Source organism: Osmia lignaria, chromosome 8 (assembly GCF_051020975.1).
Source record: "Osmia lignaria lignaria isolate PbOS001 chromosome 8, iyOsmLign1, whole genome shotgun sequence".
NCBI lineage: Eukaryota > Metazoa > Arthropoda > Insecta > Hymenoptera > Megachilidae > Osmia > Osmia lignaria.
The window spans coordinates 11,546,441-11,566,165 of NC_135039.1; the positions used below are offsets into that span (position 1 = coordinate 11,546,441).

The 19,725-nt window shown below is 39.8% G+C and overlaps 2 protein-coding genes across 4 annotated transcripts; both read right to left on the minus strand.

Moving 5' to 3' along the window:
• Positions 1 to 51: 51 nt before the first annotated feature.
• On the minus strand, positions 52 to 2,632 carry LOC117608808 (tumor protein p63-regulated gene 1-like protein). 2 transcript variants are annotated; one of them, XM_034334436.2, is made up of 6 exons: positions 2,284 to 2,632; positions 1,974 to 2,190; positions 1,305 to 1,481; positions 1,072 to 1,179; positions 673 to 806; positions 52 to 607 (listed from the first exon to the last, which is right to left on the minus strand). In XM_034334436.2, exons 1-6 carry the CDS (start codon positions 2,396 to 2,398, stop codon positions 420 to 422), a joined length of 939 nt encoding a protein of 312 aa, XP_034190327.1. In that variant the 5' UTR covers positions 2,399 to 2,632; the 3' UTR covers positions 52 to 419. The 2 variants fall into 2 exon arrangements, with proteins under 2 accessions (XP_034190327.1, XP_034190328.1); XM_034334437.2 differs by lacking the exon at positions 1,072 to 1,179.
• A 238-nt stretch (positions 2,633 to 2,870) lies between these two features.
• On the minus strand, positions 2,871 to 19,221 carry Vps13D (vacuolar protein sorting 13D). Of its 2 annotated transcripts, XM_034334409.2 has the most exons (24): positions 19,080 to 19,221; positions 18,685 to 18,875; positions 18,394 to 18,625; positions 18,124 to 18,314; positions 17,873 to 18,040; positions 17,422 to 17,659; positions 10,596 to 17,356; positions 10,381 to 10,537; positions 10,093 to 10,315; positions 9,791 to 10,034; positions 9,357 to 9,725; positions 9,097 to 9,285; positions 8,708 to 9,031; positions 8,386 to 8,578; positions 8,130 to 8,312; positions 7,827 to 8,057; positions 7,331 to 7,357; positions 6,924 to 7,084; positions 6,240 to 6,854; positions 5,682 to 5,864; positions 5,027 to 5,398; positions 4,851 to 4,963; positions 4,356 to 4,785; positions 2,871 to 3,965 (listed from the first exon to the last, which is right to left on the minus strand). In XM_034334409.2, the coding sequence occupies exons 1-24, from the start codon at positions 19,174 to 19,176 to the stop codon at positions 3,864 to 3,866; spliced, it is 11,994 nt and encodes a 3,997-aa protein (XP_034190300.2). In that variant the 5' UTR covers positions 19,177 to 19,221; the 3' UTR covers positions 2,871 to 3,863. The 2 variants fall into 2 exon arrangements, with proteins under 2 accessions (XP_034190300.2, XP_034190301.2); XM_034334410.2 differs by lacking the exon at positions 7,331 to 7,357.
• Between the last annotated feature and the right edge of the window lie 504 nt (positions 19,222 to 19,725).

Here is a 19,725-nt window from a genome sequence, read left to right on the forward strand (position 1 = left end):
CTTTATACGTTGAAGAAGAATTATTTTTATTTATTATTAAGAGCAAGCCTCAATCTTACAATATAGAATTATAAAATATAGTTTTACATCTAAAAGAGAGATAAATTACTTTAATATGTGATGTATATACGCTTATTCTTATTTTCAGCTTTTTGTTTACCAGGTACTGAGTGAAAATATATAATAGATGAATGTATAATACGTGCATAAGAATTCAATAACAAAATTCTTGAAAGTAAACAGGGAACTTTTAGAATGCTGTATATAGAATCTTATGTATAAATTATATATTCATATCACTAGTTTTGATATTGCGTTATAAATATCGTAAAATTTATAAATATACGTTTAGTAGAATTTGAAAAATCGAAATCTTTTGGATAAGTCTAGCAAACTTTTGTTTCTCTTACAGCCAATTCTTAAAAGCTGACTTTACCCCTAATTTTAAAGAAGCCTAGGGCATTTCTATTATGTACCAAGGCACCTACGCCGATATAATTCTCTATGATAATCAATCCACTTCTTATATTACATTCTGATGGTAATAAATCTTTAATAGTCGAACGTAAACCTTCGACATCAAATTTCAATTTCTCCTCTTCCGATCCTACGGAAGACACGATGATGTTTGAAATTTCCAATACAATAAAAATAAACGTAACGTTAAATTACCTTTGTACCAAAATAAGGGGTGACTAGTGTAAGTGAGCCATGGTATATCTTTTGCAAAAGGATTCCACTTCTTAATCAATGGCAATGGATTACCCTTATTCCACATCAACCTTACCCCAGCCATGTTCCTTTTCCTAAAATAATAATTATAATTTAATAAGAAGAATTAACTGCTATCCTCAAACATTTATAAAAAGGGAGAAAGGTGTTAAAACATCTACAAATATCTTTACAATTATATCATACAGCATTCTACTAAAAAAGAAAGTTAGAATATCTATACATTTATTACAAATAATAGTATTAACATATTTCTAAATGAAGCAACAAAGGAATATAAAGCAGTTCTTTTTAAACAATAAGAGAGGTCTCAATTCTACTTAGGAACATCACGTGTACCTAGGTTCAAATTGTGCAAGTCCAGTACAAGAGGCAACAGAAGACCACTCTTGACGAACTGCACAATTAACTATTGATGACACCCCCTCTGCCAATCCATTTAATCGTCTAAAAATGGTTAAACATTATATTTTTCACATGTACAAAAATACATTGCATATGTTCCTTCACCCCCGTTATAATTTTATTTATTTACAACTTAATTATAGTACAGTAATTTTAAATTTACTTACGGTGCTAGAGACGAGGATGGGTAGACTAGTTCGCCCGAAACTAACGTATCAAGTTGAGATAAAGGTATTCGATTGTATTCGAGTACTTTTAAAGAAATAAAATCATATTTGATAGAATAAATAGCCTTTTTAGTAAGCACTACCAGTCTTTCTTTCTCGATATCCCATAAGCTTATTCTATAATCAGAATTTATACAGCGATTACTTAGGGTACAATGAATTAATTGCATGGATTTGAAAAGTTCTTTACTCGGTTAAACTTTACTTCAGGGGACACCAACATTTTTTGGGTATGGATTCCATCACTGTATTTAAATTACTTATAAAATTGATATAGTAGAAGCAATAAACAAATGCATGGGCTCTCTAAAATAAATATAAACCTAACTCAGGCAGTATCAATTTTACGGTTTGACTAAACCCGCTAAAATGGTCGGCCCTGCTGCCAGCAGCTAGCAACAGCGTTCATTGGATAAGAAGCCAATATGGCGTCACAGTAACGTAGCGAATGCACTAAAATTGTCAAACTTGACACGCTCATAACTTTTTAACCACTGGATTCCTAAAGTTAAGACTTGCATTTTTGGATTCTACACATCAAAAACTATGAATTAAAAGAAAAAAAGATCTAAAATTTTGTGTCCCCTAAAGTAAAGTTCAACCCTTTACTCTGTTAACAGCCAGCTTCCAGCTATGTCTTTCTCTTCTTCATTTATTAAGCTGTCTTGGCAATCTTTTATAGCTCTTGCTACAACTTCATTTCTATCCGTGAAGAAAGAATGAATATCTAGATGTTTAAAAGGAATAGTGGATACATCTTTTGATGTTGGAACTTGATTGGATATGTTGCCTTCATTTTCTCTGTTTCTCTTCTCAACGTCAATCCCTTTGAATAAAAATACATTCATTTAAGATCTGATCCTGTTAAGGTAGCACAATTGAATTATTATAAAAATCATTTAATGAATGATTTTCTTACCAGTGGATGCAGAGGTTGAATTACTAAATTCATTGCCATCAAGATCTTTTGTGATCTCTAAGGTGGCTGTTTCAAAATTTCCCGCTGGCCCCTCATCAAAGTATGTTTCATCCATCGTTCTAGGTTATGGTTTTCTTTTCTGCTTCGAGAAAAATATCGTTATCTTTCGTTCCTAGACGTGCCACGTTTAGATAATTGCACAGATATGTCACAGCCTTTATTTTCTCTCGATCAGCGGTTTCTGACAAAACGAGCAACGCGCAATTATTCAATAAATTTCAGTTAACAATTTGACATTTTTAAGTAATCGCGAAAGGCGCCATACTTATGAAATCTAAATGTGGCATTGATAATGTTATCTTCAGATAGTAGAAGACTCCCAACTTCTTGATTACAAAAGAATAATGCTATTGTTATACATGTTTGACATTGAAAATTGAACTAATTTAGAATATTTATGTATCTTTATATCCACATGTTAGTTTTGAATAAAATAATAAATATGATTGTTATAGTACACCAATGAAAACAATATTGTAAAAAGAGAATAAACAGACTTTTGTAATAAAATTTTATTTTAAGTTCTTAAGAGTACATGTTTATATAAATTCAACTTTCTTTCTTTTGTACCATTCATTTAAAAGAAAACTGCAGCTAAAAATGAAATACTTGCCAACATACAATGGCCACTTCTGTATTAATCAACTTATATTCAACAGTTTTCTTTTGCAGGTGTTAATAATGATTGGGCAATCCTGTACATTTCTAAAGTACTGATATTTATTCACAGTTTTATTCATCAAATATCATAAATATATGTATACTGTATACTCAAGCTGTACAAAGCATCAGCCTTATAAAAATGTATTTGAACGTAGCTGATTATAATCTTACATCGTATTTGTACAAGTTTGAATTATTTGTACACATGTAACATTAAAAGAAGAATGTACAGTTATTAATACTTTGGTTAATGGCTTATTATCTTTATACAACGTTACACTCGACACCATAAAAAATATAGTTCATAGTTACTGAACGCAAATAGTTTGCAAAATATCAAACTCGTTAATAGAAAATAAATATCCTATATTCTATGTAAAAACTTTGGTATTTGTTACCTTTTTCATTTTAAGTAGATTACATTAGTCCAGATATACTTAACTATATTGTACAGTATCATTAAATATTTTTAATATATATATATATATATGTACACACACTTTAAAAAAATCCTTGCCTTTTGAAAGACCTCCTAATTTACCTCTTTTATCAATAGTATCAAAGTTACATGTATACTACCTGTGCGATAACCGAACATCCTAACATGTCTTTTTTTCAAAGTGTATTGTCCAGCTGATTTCCCATTATTATACTTAAGAAAGTTTCTGCATCAATGGTACCTTGCGTCAGTCTTATCATCAACTTAGTTTAAGCGTAGTAAGGCATCATTATGTGCATCGTTAAAAAAAAAAGAGACAACAGAGACAAAGAAACATAGAAACCGAGATATCGACTAGCAATTGAAATAGATAGGTTAACACAAAACAGAGATTATCTCAGTGCGCGATCATTCGTAATTATTTGTAGTATTGGACATCATCTATCATATTGTCCGACGAAGTCAGAGTTAAACTGCGTTCTTCGTGCATTCCCTTGGCATAATTGATTTGTTGCGACACCTATAATAATCATAATGCATTATAATAAAAAATAACAGTTGCAACGATTCGATACACTCTTCCCAGAAAGAATGTTAGTCCTTTAAGGAGGTGGTAGCTGGGGTGATTCTGAACAACATTTTCGCAAAGGAAAATTCGAAGCTTCGTTTTTGAATTATTAAGGAAAAAACACCGGCCAATCGGAGCGCGCATAGCGCGCGGGCTCAGGGACGGCAGCCTCGACTCTTGAGCCCGTGCGCTATGCGCGCTCTAATTGTCCAGTGTTTTTCCTTAATAATTCAAAAACGAAGCTTTAGACAACATTTTCGCAAAGGAAAATGTTGTTCAGAATCACCCCAGCTACCACCCCCTTTTAACTAACACTCTTTCTAGGACACCCTGTATACTTACTCTTTTGGCCACCTCTTCGTTGTCGCATCGCACCTTGGGTCTCCTTAATAGTTCAGGACCGTCCACGTTAACGGTTATCGTTGAATCCGATCTGGATATTAATTCTATGTAGTACAACGTGACATCGTTACTTTCCACTTTGTGCATCGGCTGACAATACAACAAATCCGCTAAACTGACTTCAGTCACCACCCCTTTCGTACCGCCGGATATCACGCGGACACGATCGTTCGACACGAGTACCCTTAGGTTCTCCGTGCCTGTACGCAGGCACTCGTACGCTACGAACAATTCCGAGTAATTATGATCGTTTATTATGTAGAGAAACTCTTGACCCTCCGCTTGTTGACGATTATAAGGAGGCAGTAGGCCGGCTGGACCACTAGCGACACGAGGGTATCTATCTCGTTTTGGTATTGTACGATGAGCGCTGCAAAGAAGAGTGTTACAAACTTGTTCAATATACGTTACTATTCTTCGTTTAATTTTATCTACCTTCTACTTGTCTCTCGTACAGCAGTGGCAGTTTCTGTGGCAAGGTCCAACACCCCCACCACTGGTTTTGTGATTGTTCCAACGACCCCCTTACCAAAACCAGCGAAGAAACCCTGAAAGCATTTATTAATTAATTTCTTGTAACGTTTTAACATATAATTTGTGATGAAACATACAGGAAATCCTTCGTTTGCAGCACCGTCATAAGTCTGCTTGAAGATACTCGTTACCCCTCCTAGTAAGCCAAAGCCAAAACCCTTTAATCCAGCCACCAAGTGGTCGCTACTACCCGCAGTATTCGCGCGAATCCTTTGTCTAGCTTCTTCGTGCCTTTCGTCCATTATTACTCGGCCCAATCCATCGGACAATGACTCTGTCACCTTGGCAGCTGAATTTGATATACCATGAGTGACGTTTTTCACTAATGTTTTTACGCTTCCTTCATAAATCAAGCCGGATACACCTTCGGTGACATCGTTCACGAAGCCAAGAGGATTACCCAAGAAATCTACAGACCCTAGTATTACAGCAGCTTGCCATTTCAGTTCCTGAAATGAGGGAATAAAATATCAACATCGATAGCTAACCTAAAAGATTGATACATTTTGAATATTAGGTGTACAAATTAATTCGATGCCTTTTCTGACTTATTTTTAAGAAGTTATAGCAAATTATTGAATTTATCGTTATCGATTTCATATTCTCGCGCCATTTTTCAAATACACAAAACCGCGGGAAAATGTTCGAATTCAAAATAGTAACTAAGAAAGTGTAATATTAAAGGTACCGAATTAATTTGTGCGCCTGATAAAAAGATTTTCGTGATCGTACATCTTTGTAATGCTTTACAATGGAATGCACTAAGAATTGAGTACTTTCGAAGGGATGTTTCTTAATGAATGGCTCTAATTCAATAGTGGCGTCTTCGAACTTGATCAATGTTAGGCCTAATTGTCTTTTTATTGCCTGTAAATGGCGTGGTAGTTTTGTGGTGGTAAGCACGCTTAATTTCACCTGTAACAATAACGAATCATAAAGAACATGATTCCATATTCAATTGAAATGTTCCAATTAAGGACACTCAATTAGAAGCATGAAATTTAGCAAATTTTTAAAGATTTTTTTTACAGAATACCAATTGTTCAATCTTTTTGTAACTTAGAGGCTTACTTATTACACATTTAAGTTTCTACAAAATATTTTTGTTTCTTGAAAAAATTTAAGAATAGAAACTACAAGTCCTCATATATTTCAGATGAACGTCTTAAACTTTTTCAAGAAACAAAAATATTCTGTAGAAACTTAAATATATAATAAATAAGCCTCTAATTGAACAATTGGTATTCTTTAAAAATCTAATTAACTGTCTCCCCTTAAATCTGCACGTACTTGGCTAGGAACAATTTTCAATGCACCGAAGTAGTATCGCTTGGCGTGGGCGGCGGACACCTCTGAAATAAATCTCTGCGCTTTGAAATCATTTTCATCCACCGGCACCTCCAGTTCCGATCTTCCCGCCCCGATGAACGCAGCCAATTTTAAGATCAGCTTCTCCTCCAAATGTATACAAAGAGGCTTAATCGTAACGATCACGTGTTTGTATATCTCAGCGTTCTGGCTTCTAGACTTCAATTTCTCAGCGACCACGTGTATAGCCGGCCTGTGCTCGCTTTCGACGCGGGCTGCCCGTGTCACGTATAAGACAGAGCTGCATTGCGCTTCAAACAATTGATTGTCAATTTGTATGTCCTCCACGCTCAGATCTAAAGTGATATTTGCGGGAGTCTGTACGAGTTCCAAGGAGATTCCAGCTAAACGAGCAAACAGCAACTCTTCGACCGGCCTCCGGGAAACAATCGACAATCCCAGGCCAGCTATCAGATTCACTTTCAATTCTAATTCGCGAGAATTTAATTTTTCAGCGTCGGTGTATATCTGCGTTGGACGGTGGCTCACAGCGATGTGGGACCAGTCACGTTCTTCTAATAAGGCAAAAGTTTTCTTCTGCAAATAAAAGCGAACCAATTAATATATTCATCTGTTTCTAATAAATATTTGTTTCAATATTTTTACCCTTTCTTTGATATCCAACACCTGTAACACCCTGGTTGGACCATCGGTAGTTACTCTGATTGATAAGAAGCCAGATCCTGGTCTCAATTTTTGTCTTCCCACGCGTTGTTCAATTGGAGGAGGACTGGAGTGAGTCTGGGGGCCCAATACTGCTTCACTCCCTAAAAATAACGATTACAATGTTTCTGTATAATGTATGCATCAACGATCATGTGAAAGATTCAAAGATAATGTGCATAGTTAAATAGTAGAAAGTTGTGTTGTATCTGAATGTGAGCCTTTGAAGCGTTCAATTGTGCAGAGCGCTAGTGAAATAAAAAAACAAGCGAAAGCTTAAGCGCATAGAGTACTTATATGTAAACGTATTGAATAATTGAATTTTAATGTACACCGGAATCTATACGTACACATTTGCCAACGGGCGACACTGCCGCCTGCAACATTTATCATTGTCAATTTAAGATTCACGGGTTTGCGACGATAATAATTTTGTAAAAGAGCAGGATAAACGATAAGTAAAAATATAATTTGTATTCTGATCTTTATAGTCACGTTGTTTAGATTAATTCTTGGAACTTTCCAATTTATTCAATATAATAAATTAAATAACAGGATGAACAGCAATCTTAATTCACGTTCAATAATAATACTCGGTAAGCAAATCAGGTCTGTGGAAGCTCTGCCAAATAAACAAAACAAAATGACAACAAATGGGCCACACGCAACTGGAACCATTTTCATAACCCCACAAATCCAAATTTAACTTCCTGAACATTCTGACTGAAATGGAGTTATTAAAATTGATCCAGTTATCTGGAAAATTTGTGTAGAGGCGATAAAAAAAAGGAACAGGTAAAAACAAGCTATGCTAATTAATTATACAAAGATGTTGGTGCGCCAAACCTTCATGTAATCCCATAAATCCATCCTTTGACTGAACGCACATGTTCTTGTGCGCACAACACAATCGTCCATCATCGGTGAACCGCCAAGTTTGCGTTGATCTTCTTCTAGGATCAGGTTTCCTTAATGCAAGGGCACAATAGGTAAAGGGTTGTGGGGCTGTGCCTGCTATGTCCAGAACTAACACCGTCTCAGGGGTTTTTGAATGTTTGTCTCTAGGTGGGCTAGAGCCTAAAGTTGTCGAATACATTAATTTAGAATAATCAGAAAGAAAACATAAAAATCAATTTTCCATCTGCCTACCTTCGTGTTGTAACTGACCATCACCGGTCATTCTCCAAAGCTGTGATCTAGCTCCGTACTGCTTCCTTCTAAGAGCAACCCAGCCACCGGGGCCAGCTTCTAAAACCAACCTTTGAGTTTCAACGTCTAAAGGATCAAGACCGCCCTCTCCTGTTCCCAGATCGCAGTCTGTCTTGAAGGTACCTATTCCCAACAATCAGGAGAAATTGATAAACCTAATATACATTTCAACGGGTAACAGAAAACTGAAGGTTACCAGCGAAAGCAATGTAGATGAAGTTTTCATACGTCAGACCTCTGCTTTCTCCAAGCATATTCAAGTCATACGTAGCTGTCACACCTCCAGGCGCGGTTAAAACTAAACCAGCTGTCTGAATTGGTTCATCCAGTGCATATGGTACGGAGGAATGTGGCCTGACAGTCCACTGCAGACTGTCGTGTACCGTGACCTACAAAGATACTCTTGAAAATAATTTCTAATTAATTCAATTAGATGGTTTAGCAAAACGAGAACTGATCTTGTTATAGCATGCGAGTTAATGAATTTCCTGGAGCATCTTTGTTTCTTAATTAATCACCTGATTTACTATCAAAGGCACCTCCGAGAAATTATCAACTCTTATAGGGGGTGGCATGGTATCCGCGTCAGTGAACACGATGAAATAGGTACTTTCTTGTAGCACAACATCTACTCGAAGGAAATGCATTCTTCCTGCCGCGTCTCTGATGTTAATAGTCAGTGAATAATTATCGTCCAGTCTGATACCACCTGACCACATGCAATCTTTAACATTTATGATACGGACGCACAATAATAAGTCTTTATCGAGACGTGGCCAGTGAAACGGCATGTGACAATCGGGCATGGTTCTGATATACGTTGCTTGAGCATCTGGGTGACTCTGGAAGCAAGGATAATAAAGAAAACTGCATCAAAAAGGAAACGAAACTCGTGTCTTTCCCTTACAATTGTTGTCGTGAAACATTTCTGAGCTAGTTCCAAAGTGAAACTTGATTTATTATGCAGTTGATATCTTGGAGATAAAGTAACCACGGTGGTAGCCCTGTATTTTCCTCTTGCTGTCCTAGTAGCCACACTGATTAAATATACTATGTCAGGTCGACCGTCGCGTAGGGATATCCTAAGACGATGCACCTGTACGTATTTTAAAGTGGCATGTACATTTTGTACTTGAAAATAAATTTATATATATTGTATTAACAAACCTGTATTCCAGGTTGCAAATGAAAGTGCTGCGACCACTGTGGAATTCCTTGTGGATGCACAGCAGTACCCACTCTTACCGACAGGGTTCTGCTGGCTTCTTCATCGCTGAAAGAAAATAACAATGGTTCCACCATTCTGGCCTTCTCGTGCTCTTCGAATTGGCCAGCTGCCTCAGCTCCAACTCCTTCTTGCCGGAACACCAGAGGCAAACCAGTTTTATTAATAATCCAATATGGTGCGGTGATGTTGATCTGTGTACCAGATCCCTTTTCTATATTAACAGCTGCGTGTAGGTATAATATTCTGCCAGGGGAATCTGTTAGTCTAAGACGAGCAGTGAACGAGTTGGTGTGCGGTGGTAATATCATCTGTGGGGAACAATTTTCAACTTAGACGTCAGCTAAATGTTATGAAAAGTGATAAAGATCTTTACCATTCCTGGACCGGGATAACCATCCAATTGTATAGTGATCTCCAGCTGCTCTTCAACATTCACAGCATGCAAGTCTGCGCTGCCACCAGGTAGGATTCTACCGCTCTCTGTACCTACTTCGAACAACAACTCGTGGGGTAATAAGTTGGTCAATGTAAGAGGAGCCATCACAGTTATCGTATGACCTGGTAGTATCTGACTGGTGTCAGGTGGATAATTATCTCTCATCACTGCTACACACATTCTACAAAATGCAAACCCTCATAGATATATCTTTCATTTGATGAGGCGATGATACTTACCTAAATATATTGTTATGGTTAGCTCTACATGTGATACGATTTTCAATAATCTCTAATGGTTTCTTTACTACTGTCCAATCTATCGTTTCTGTACAATATTGGAACAAGGTATTCAGATTAAGAGGCTTCAGACACATCTGTATACCGGTGTGCGTTAAAGGTACCGACACGGTCGATAATGCAGGTACCTGAAGTATCCTGTCGTTAACTGACAAAGACAAATCTATAAAAGAGAAAAACATGAGTACATTGAAAAGTACAATTTTATGTGCAATGTAGGAAACATACGTCCAAACTGATTCAAAGATTTCTCCATTTTGATCTCCACTGGGTGTTTTAATTTGTTGGATATTTGCAAGGCTGATCTAACCGTAACCAATTTCCTAGCTGATCCTTCTAATTCAACAGCGAATACTATTCTAGCCTTTGGTGTGAACATCCGCAACTGAAATTGAACATTTAGTATACTTAAAAGAGAGAGACATTATTATATCTAACAATACCTGTGAGGTAGTAAAGTTTGCATTCGCATGCCTAAAGTATATTCCAACACGGTCAACTGTAACAGGGTCTACCGGTCTCCATCCATCTATCAGCACTGTGATCTGATGTCTTCTGACCGTATGAGTGGCATGATGCCTTAATTTCCCCCTTCCCTCAAAGGTGAATGGAATTGTGTCACCAGGAACAACTTCAAGCCAGGTATCATCCTTCTGAAATACATTCTTGCTCTTGAAATTCTGTCCTATATCCTTGGTATCGTCAGCAGTGGCGATGATCGTTTTGAACCACAATTTACAGCCAGTTTCATTCTTCAAGGCAAAAGGAATGAAAGGCATTCGACGCCTGTACGCTGTTCCATTCCCTGTTGCTTTGTTCACATTAACATCTTTGTTGGAGGTTGAATAGAAATCCTGCATCCAGTTGTTCTTCACTAACTCTATCAGTTCTACCAATGTGGATGTTATGTTAACGTCAACAGAATCTTGAGAGTCAACAGACATCTGCAATCTTTTGGAATTGAGGGAATTAGTTAGGGTCTGTTCCCAATGGACAGTGGCTTTCCATGGTTCCACAAAAGGTTCCCAGCCACTGAGGACTCTGTTATAATAATCAGTGCTGAACGTGGTGGATACTAAACCAGGTCCCATGCATGCTTGCTTCAAGTTTAGATCCAGCAACGAGATCTCTAACAATGGTACATCAGCATCTCTACAGTCATCGATGATGCATATTCTTGCACAAGGCGTTTGCAGTTCAACAGTGTGAAAGACAGATTCGTTGTTGGTGTTAACGTTAGAGTCAGGTACCGCGTTTTGGGTCAGCCATAAGGCTGCCTCGTCCAGCTGGCCATTACAGAGATCCAAGGCTGCTCTGCAATCAGCATCGTTGAACCCCAATGCTGTTAACTTTTGCACCTGCATTTCAGCAGAGGTCAACGCTTCGCTGGATCGTTGCTTGGCCAGCAGTGTCTGTTTCGGCAGAGATTTGAGCATCCTGGAGAACATGGTCACGTCGTGGTAGCTCAATCTCACGCAGAGTGGTTGCAGTTGGATCTCGAGGCATTTATCCTGCGTCAAATCTAAACTGGCACCTACGGGGTCGATGATGGACAGGGCGGTCTCTTCTTCCAGTCCCAGAATGCAAGAGAATAGCTCGCAATGAGACAGATTACAGGACAACGGTTTCTCTCCTTCATGAGGAGCCGATCTGTACGAAAGTACAGCGGTGCTCTTCAGGATAACAGCGTTGGTGTCGCGCACCGAAGTGTCCTCCACGATCACCAACTCGGAATCAGTGATGTTGATTTTTAATTCAAGGGGTATCGCCGTCGAGGCGTTGTTCTCGTTCTCCTGGTTACTCTCTGTCGCTGTTTGAGCAATTCCAATGATGGGCCTGGGCTCGAGGGAATTCAACATCAGGAAGTCCCTGACCGCCTCCCACCAGTCAAGAATAGCAGTCAGTCGCATGCTGTGCACGAGAATAGTGGTCGCTGCGTTTGTCTTCCGCCTCCTATGGTGCACCTCAGCCTGGACACGATTTTCGTTATTGGAATTCCTGAGGGGCTGCAAGATACTAGTGAAAACGTTGGACTGTTTATTAACCGGTTCATCCTGGAACCTTGTGTCTATGATTAAAATCTCCTGGGACACCAGGTCAATGTCCTGCGAGCCATCGCTCAGGGAGTCCAACGTCAACCTGGATTTAATAAAATTAACACAAGCCAAAGCTGCTATATTGTGATTTGGGTGTAACTTGACTGTCACGTTCACTAATTCCAGAGTTATACAGGATTTCTTCCAGATCTTTCCTCTGTTATCCACGCTGACTATCGAGTATTCAGCAGTCTGATCAAGATCCTGCATAAACTGACGTAGATCCTCCAAGTTTTCCCCAATATTGTAAGAGAGGAGTCCACGAATCAACATGTACTGTGCTGGATCCAAAGCACAGTCCATGGTTGAGAGCGTCCCGTGTATGCTCAAGTCTGGAATCTCTCTGCTTATGTAAGTGTCCAAGTTTCTTTCGATCCGTAACTTCAAGTGGCACATCTCAGTAAGCAAAGAGGATCCAAGTTTTTTAATGTGAAAACCACCGACCACCAAGGTGTCCATTTTATCATCCTGATCGTCGCAGTTCACTCTCTTGGCCGCATAAACGTCCATGTTGACTAGCTCAAGGAACATCACGTCTAGCATGCATTTATCCACCACTTCTGATTCTGCAAACTTATTGTGAGCAGTGAGCTCACCTAGATCTAACAATATCAACTCATCGGACCTGGAACTAACTGGCAACAATATCACAGGAGCACCTGCTTGGAGCTGTAACGATAATCTCATGCTTCTTTTATTGGTATCGATAACAGCACCAACTCCAGCTCTTAGATTCGCCATGATGGTCCACAGTTGTGAGAAGTGACCAAAGAATGCCTGTAGTTCGGCTACGAATCTCTGAGTGTGTACATAGTGAACCGCAGACATTTCCAGTTTCAATTGGGCATCGTAAGGTCGTTTCTCTGTGTCTACGTAACTAGAATACTGAAAATTCAGAGCTTTCCTGCCTGACGAGAGGAACCTCTCTCTGTAAAACCTGCCATGCGGTGTCAGATCTAACAGGGACATGGATCCCAAGGATCCTGATATCTTTGTCTTTCCATTTGCCTTCAGAATGTGCATACTTGCGTTTGACACGTTCGCCTTCGCGATCTCCCTCTCAGACTGTATCAGAACCAACGTCAAAGACCTAACTTCTATCTCAGTCTCTGACCTCAGAGGTAAATTATCCACTTTGTCCAACTGATCTACGTCTATGGACGTCTGATGCATAGTGACTTTAGGATTCACTCTAGACGGTCCAGCAAATCCAAAGAAGTCGAACACCACCATCCAGGACTCGACACTGATCACCAAGTCCAAACAATTGAAGTCTACAGTTACTATCTTCTGATGAAACTGATCCTTTGTCTGTTGATCACAGTCTGGTTCGATGATGCTGATACTCAATAGGACCAGATTCTCTTCACTGGTCGACGCACCTGGCGATGGAGGTGGTGTGTTTGGCGTATGTATCAACGACACAGGTTTCCTACGCCAGTGAGCAGGAATAGTGCCATACAACGTGTCCGTCTCCAATCTATCCGGCAAGCTCCCCCTCCCAAATTCACTCCTGACCTGTTGAACGAACGCAAAGTTGGGGCAGGACTTGGAGACACCGGCGGGAAGCTTGGCACGTGTCGGTGCCGATGACTGCATCATGCAACGATGTCGCGAGCCGATAGGGCACAGCAAGTCCTCCATGAGGAGTGAACGCAGGGCAACTTGAATGGTAGATTCGTTCCTCTGCAGCTTCTCATACTTTGCCACGAAATCCCGCATCGATAATTCAACCAGTGGTTGCTCCTGAGGACCTTGCTTCAACTCCATGCTCAAAGTGGGCAACTCGAACAGAACCTTGATGGAGAGGTCCAGCTTGTCCGAATAGTTGTTCGGTACTTTATTCGTTGTCTGCAGTTTCTGAACAACCGGCACAGACACTGGCATAGAGAACAGCCTGTTTATCGTGTCCAACAGTTGCTCGTACTGTCCTCGAGACAGAGATACTTTCAGAGGTGTCATCACCACTCCGTGCACCTGGACGATGGGGTTGTTGGAGAACTCACCGTCGAAGAAGAAGCTGGGACTTTGTGCCAGAGTGGTTTCCTTCTCGACCACTACTTTCAAGACAGTATCGTGCAAGATCGGTTTACCTGACTCCTTACAGCTATACATTTGCTCCGCCCTCAAAGGGAGATTGCTAGGCGCTTTTCCAATATTCGCAGATATCTCTAAAGAGTACAGATTCATGTCCCGGACTTCCAGAGTCACTTTGTGCTTAGCCATAGAGCCAGGATGAGGTTCGTGTTGCAAAGACATGGTACCAAGGTGTGCAACGAACACCTGTCTGCTGTGGGACGACCTTGGTATCACCAGGACAGGACTGTCCAGAAGAACGTCCAACTTCAGAGACAGAGTCCCTGAATTGTCCAGGTCTACGGAGAGACTCGGCAGACGTCTTCGAGGTGGTATCGACCAGTCCTCTGCGTTGACAAGACCAATGGCCATGTCTGTGGCTGCTGCGCTGATCTGGCGTGCAAGGTTGCTCAGATACTGTTTGAACTCGTCGGCACATGAACGCAATTCTGATAGCAGGTGTGGGGCGTGGGTGTACCATACGCTGCCAATGCGCACTGCTAAGTCTATCAAAGTCCCCGTTCCATCCTGCTGTGGGAAACACAGTTTGGTACACTTGTTGGCTGAGAACCTTAAGGCTTCCGGCTGGTCCGTCAGACCGGTGAAGTGTTCGAACGGATGCTGAGGTGGATCGGCTATGGGGTCTCTTCCAACGCTGATTATACGCTGATGCGTTTTACCAGTCGACGTTTGATCCAGCACCTGAAGACCTCCGAGTGATCCAGAGATGGATGCGTTCACTGCCAGTGTCGCTTGGATCCGGGCATCGCACATGGTGGCTGTAGCTATCTTTTGCCCTACCAAATGATTATCCTGCATCACTGCCCGCAATAGTAGAACGTTCAGTCTATGGAAATCGAAGGTGATCCTTGTGCTGGTCGACACTTTCGGTTCTGTGCTCTGATTCGAAAGGGACTCCTGTCTTTCTATGATGCCTGGCCTCAATTTTCTGGACGGGAATATCCTTCTGAAGAAACCCATCAGTTCTACTATCGTTTCCTGATTGGCGATTATGTCCAGATTGTTGAACTGAATGTTGGCGACTCTAAGAATCTCCAAAGCGTCGTACACCAACATTAATTCGACCACGATCAGAGCCTCGGAGTCCATCTTTTCTAAATCGATCAAAGAATTATTTCTAGGTGACTGTGGGTTCTTCGCCTTGTTCGCTAGATTCGAGAGAGCATTTGTCAGAGCTATTGGGGAAGTCAATCTTCTTGGCACTGTAGGGTCTGGGGATCCTGGAGAGACCGGTGAGACAGGTGACGTTGGCTCCGAGTCCCTCAGACTACCCGAGATGCTATCCATCCCTACGTGTTTGTGACTAGCTACCAGCAACTCGAAATCAGGACCGAATTCTTGAAGAGCATCCACGAGCAGCAAACCATGGACCGACAGGGAAACACTGATGTCTGCTGCCCTTTTGCTGAAAGCAGCTCGTACTCCGGACACCTGTAATTCTGCTACACTGCGACCTCTTGATTGCAATTCGAATGTCATTTGATCAATCATAAATTGAACCATCAACGCATGACTCAAAGACTTGTCCAAGCTCTCTTCTTTCTTAGGACTCTCTGGTTCAACGTTTATCACATCAGCCTGTTGGATCCCAGTGGATTTGGAGAAGCTCGTTAGCAAACTGTACATCAGTCGAATTGCCTCCACCTTCTGTTCGTTAACGTGCACCACCAATCGTGGTAGATTCCCAGATACCGTGACTGATGGCAAGTTAGGATCCGACGAAACGAACACACGTCTCTCGATCTTCAGTGATATGTTGAAACGTTCCAAAACGTGCAAGCTGGACATACCTCTGGTACGTATGTGTTTCCAATTGTCGTTTACCTTTCCAACTAAAATCTGCAGATCCACCAAGTCGATGGAGTAATGATCGTACAATTTCTGATGCAACGCTGTCTCGGATATCGTCTGGAAGTCTTGAATGGAACCGTTCTCTTGGCTGCCAGGCGGAGTCGAGCAGGGTGTCTCGAATCTTTCGTCCTCGTCGTCGCTGGTGGTACCTGAGCCAGGTTTTATGATCACCTCGTTGTTCTGTACGTTGTTAGATAGATGAAGCTTTCCAAAATCGACCACCACCACAGCGGCGTTTGAATCCACGAAATTTTCGACCAGTAATATTTGTGGCGCTGATATGTTGAACTGCAAGTCCCACGAGGAACGATACACAATGTCAGCATCCAAGATCTGTTCCCAATTCTTGATAAGCTGCCTTCGTGTTCTACGTTTCATCGCTTGGAGCTTCTGGTTCGACGATGACCTGTGCGGTTTGCACATGAAATCTATCAGCCAATGTATCACAGCTGGGTTGTACACCACGTCCAACGACCTCGAGTTCACGTGCAACGAGTGATCGGCTGTTAAATGCAACGGTCTCTTCTCGTAAGTCATCTCGAACAGGTGTTGGGGCAATTGATTGGTTAATTTCTCTGTGGAACTACGAATTCTGGAGGTAGCAGGGAATATTAATTGCGGCTGCACCAGAATGGGGAAGGTAGAATTCTCTGTTAGATAATCATGGAGATACAAGGCTCCTAAACTGATGGAAAACTTGTGGGATCCAGACCTGGGTCTCGATTCGTAACTTAAGTTCACTCGTTCGAATTGCAGCTCTATCACAGCTTTCTCGTTATCGTTCTTCGTTGTACAGAGAGAAACAGCCCCTTTCGATAAAGTGAAATTAAATTGTCCAAAGACTGTGTCGCGACGTAACAAAGTATCATCGTCCATGGTGTCCGCTAAGACGTCCAAAAGCTCCCCATCAAACGTGGACGATGAACTCTGAGTGTTTATGTTCGGTGCCTTCGAGTACCATCCCCACCACTGTGGAAACCACTGTTCAAGCATTCCACGTGGCTGTGGTACGTTCACGTCTGAATTTTGTACAGGTTTCGGTGGCCTAGCTCTGCGCATCGCTATTTCTCTGAGCACCCTAAGCTCGTCGAAACTCCGCTCCTGTTCTACCTTCTCTTTTAACTGTTTCGTGTCTGAAGGTAAAATACTGGTAGGTGTCCCTGTAAATCAATATTCGTTCAAATCATAAGGAACGTACAGTTTTTATAATTTCTTGATAAAATACCTAGCAATTTAGTGTAACTCTCCACGTATAAGATATTCTCTTTGCCTCTTCGCAGTATGTCTTCCCAGGAGGGTTTAGGTTTCAAAGTATCTTTACCAAGATGACAACGTGCTGCGTATTTCCACCATTCTTTAGGTGACGAGGAGACACTGACCGTTGGCCTGCAACGCCTCTGTTGCTTACGTCGGTCTATATCCTTCAGGCCTTTTATACATTTAACTATTTGTTCGTATTGTACCTAACAAAAAAGTTATTCACATTAACGTTTCCTTTTATATTAATATTATATTTTTGTATTAATATTTTTTATATTAACCCATTTGCTACCGCGATCCCCAAATGGGGATTTGAATATATATGATTTTTTGCAATAGGATTATATTAAATAAAATGTTAAATAAAAATTTGGCAGTTAATGGGTTAATAAATCGCATGGAGGTACGCAACTTACGTCTGTTAGACACAACGGGACATCGTCTAACAAAAGGTCAACTATAAATCTTGGTTTACTTGTTGATCTCAATGGTCGTTCAGATCTATCTCTTTTAATATGCGCCCTTGCATTAACTGGTGATAAAACATATTTCTTTATTATGTTTCTTGGTTCACTCATAGCGATCTAAAAAGAAAAAGTATACTATTCGTTAAATTGTTCATTAATTTATTACCATACTTTAATTAAATAGTAAAAGAAATATATACAGCTAAATCACCAAGATTGAGAGAACCGAAAAACTCGTTTGTCTTCAGGTGATTCCAGTAAATGGAAAGCTTATCAAGTTCCATAAGCTTAAAAGAGGCATCTGTGAGATTCCATGAAGTAGAGCCTGGTATCCAACTAGCATCGCAACTTTGAGCAGTTAAAGCTCCTATAGTTATACCCAGTGCTATACCTATCATTGTTTTCAATTCTATCATTAATCAAACAGATCTTCAGCTTTTATTTTTATATCATTAATAAAATTTCTTTACCATCCGATAATGTTATACCGTCTTCATATCTTATATGAACATCTTTAATGTTAAGCTGTAAGTTTTCGATGATATTTGTGACTAAGGAGGTACCATAATTTACCCAAGAACTATAACTTGTAGCATAATAACCAGGATCATGCTCCGTGTCAGCTCTCCATCTTGCTTCTAAAGAATCTAACCGACTTAACTTATATTCTAAAATTGCTTGTTCCTCTGCCTCAACGTCAAACTACAAATAAATGATGCGTTTAATCTTGTAGAAGAACCGATGGTGTACAATATACGTACTTCTTCTAAACTGATCGGTCCTGCTACTAAATAAAGCTGCTCTATAACTATAACCCACGAGGCTGTTCTTATTTGACGAACAGGTACTTGCAACCTAACTTTACCGATAAATCCTGCTTTTATTTCAATTGGTAAACCAATGTGACGCAATGCCTCCCTCTTTAATGGAAGATTTTCTAACTCAGCTTCTCCTGTTAAAAGACAACATATCTGTAAATGTGATTCTTACAATGTCAAAAACAATGAACAATTTACTTTGTCAAATTTCAAATATAAATCATGAATTTCCAATTGTTAAAACAGATTACAACAATGGGATGAAAAAGCAAACGTTGTCAGTAATATGTTTCAATGAAAATTTATGAACAGAAAATCATGAGAAAACATAACCTTACCTGACAATAAAGCAATACTCAATTGATCTGTGTTTAAATTTTCGACATACTTTCCTAGGTAATTATTTAGCACCCAGGCAACGAGTCCTTCCAACATTTTGAAATATTCAAATGTTTCTTAACAACTATTATAAACAAACTTTCATATACGGAAGTAGGCATAAATAACCTCCATTAGGTTATAATTTTCGAGTTTCGTACGATTTTTCGAAACTCACGATATAACAGCATTTCTATGCCGTATCGTTAGCGAAGTACGATTCTTCTTAATTAATAACATTGTTTTTTATTTTCGGATAATAGTGCATTTATTGCGAAAACTTTGAAATATCTTATTAATACTGAGAGTCATATCCATACAACACTCATCGATCGTATACCAGTTCTCGGAACGTCCAACTATTTCGACATCGTTGATGGAACTTTGAAACTTACGATTACTTGCGTTAAAATACGTTCTTTTTTTGTATGTCGTCACGTGTATTATTATCTTACTGCTTAAAAAATTATTCAATTGAAATCATTAAAAATTATGAATTATAATAAAAATTAGACGTTTATCTATCTATGTTTAATTATTTAAAGAACAAGAAATTTCTTTCATTATTCGTGCAATTTGTATTCATCTATACACATTTAAAATAAC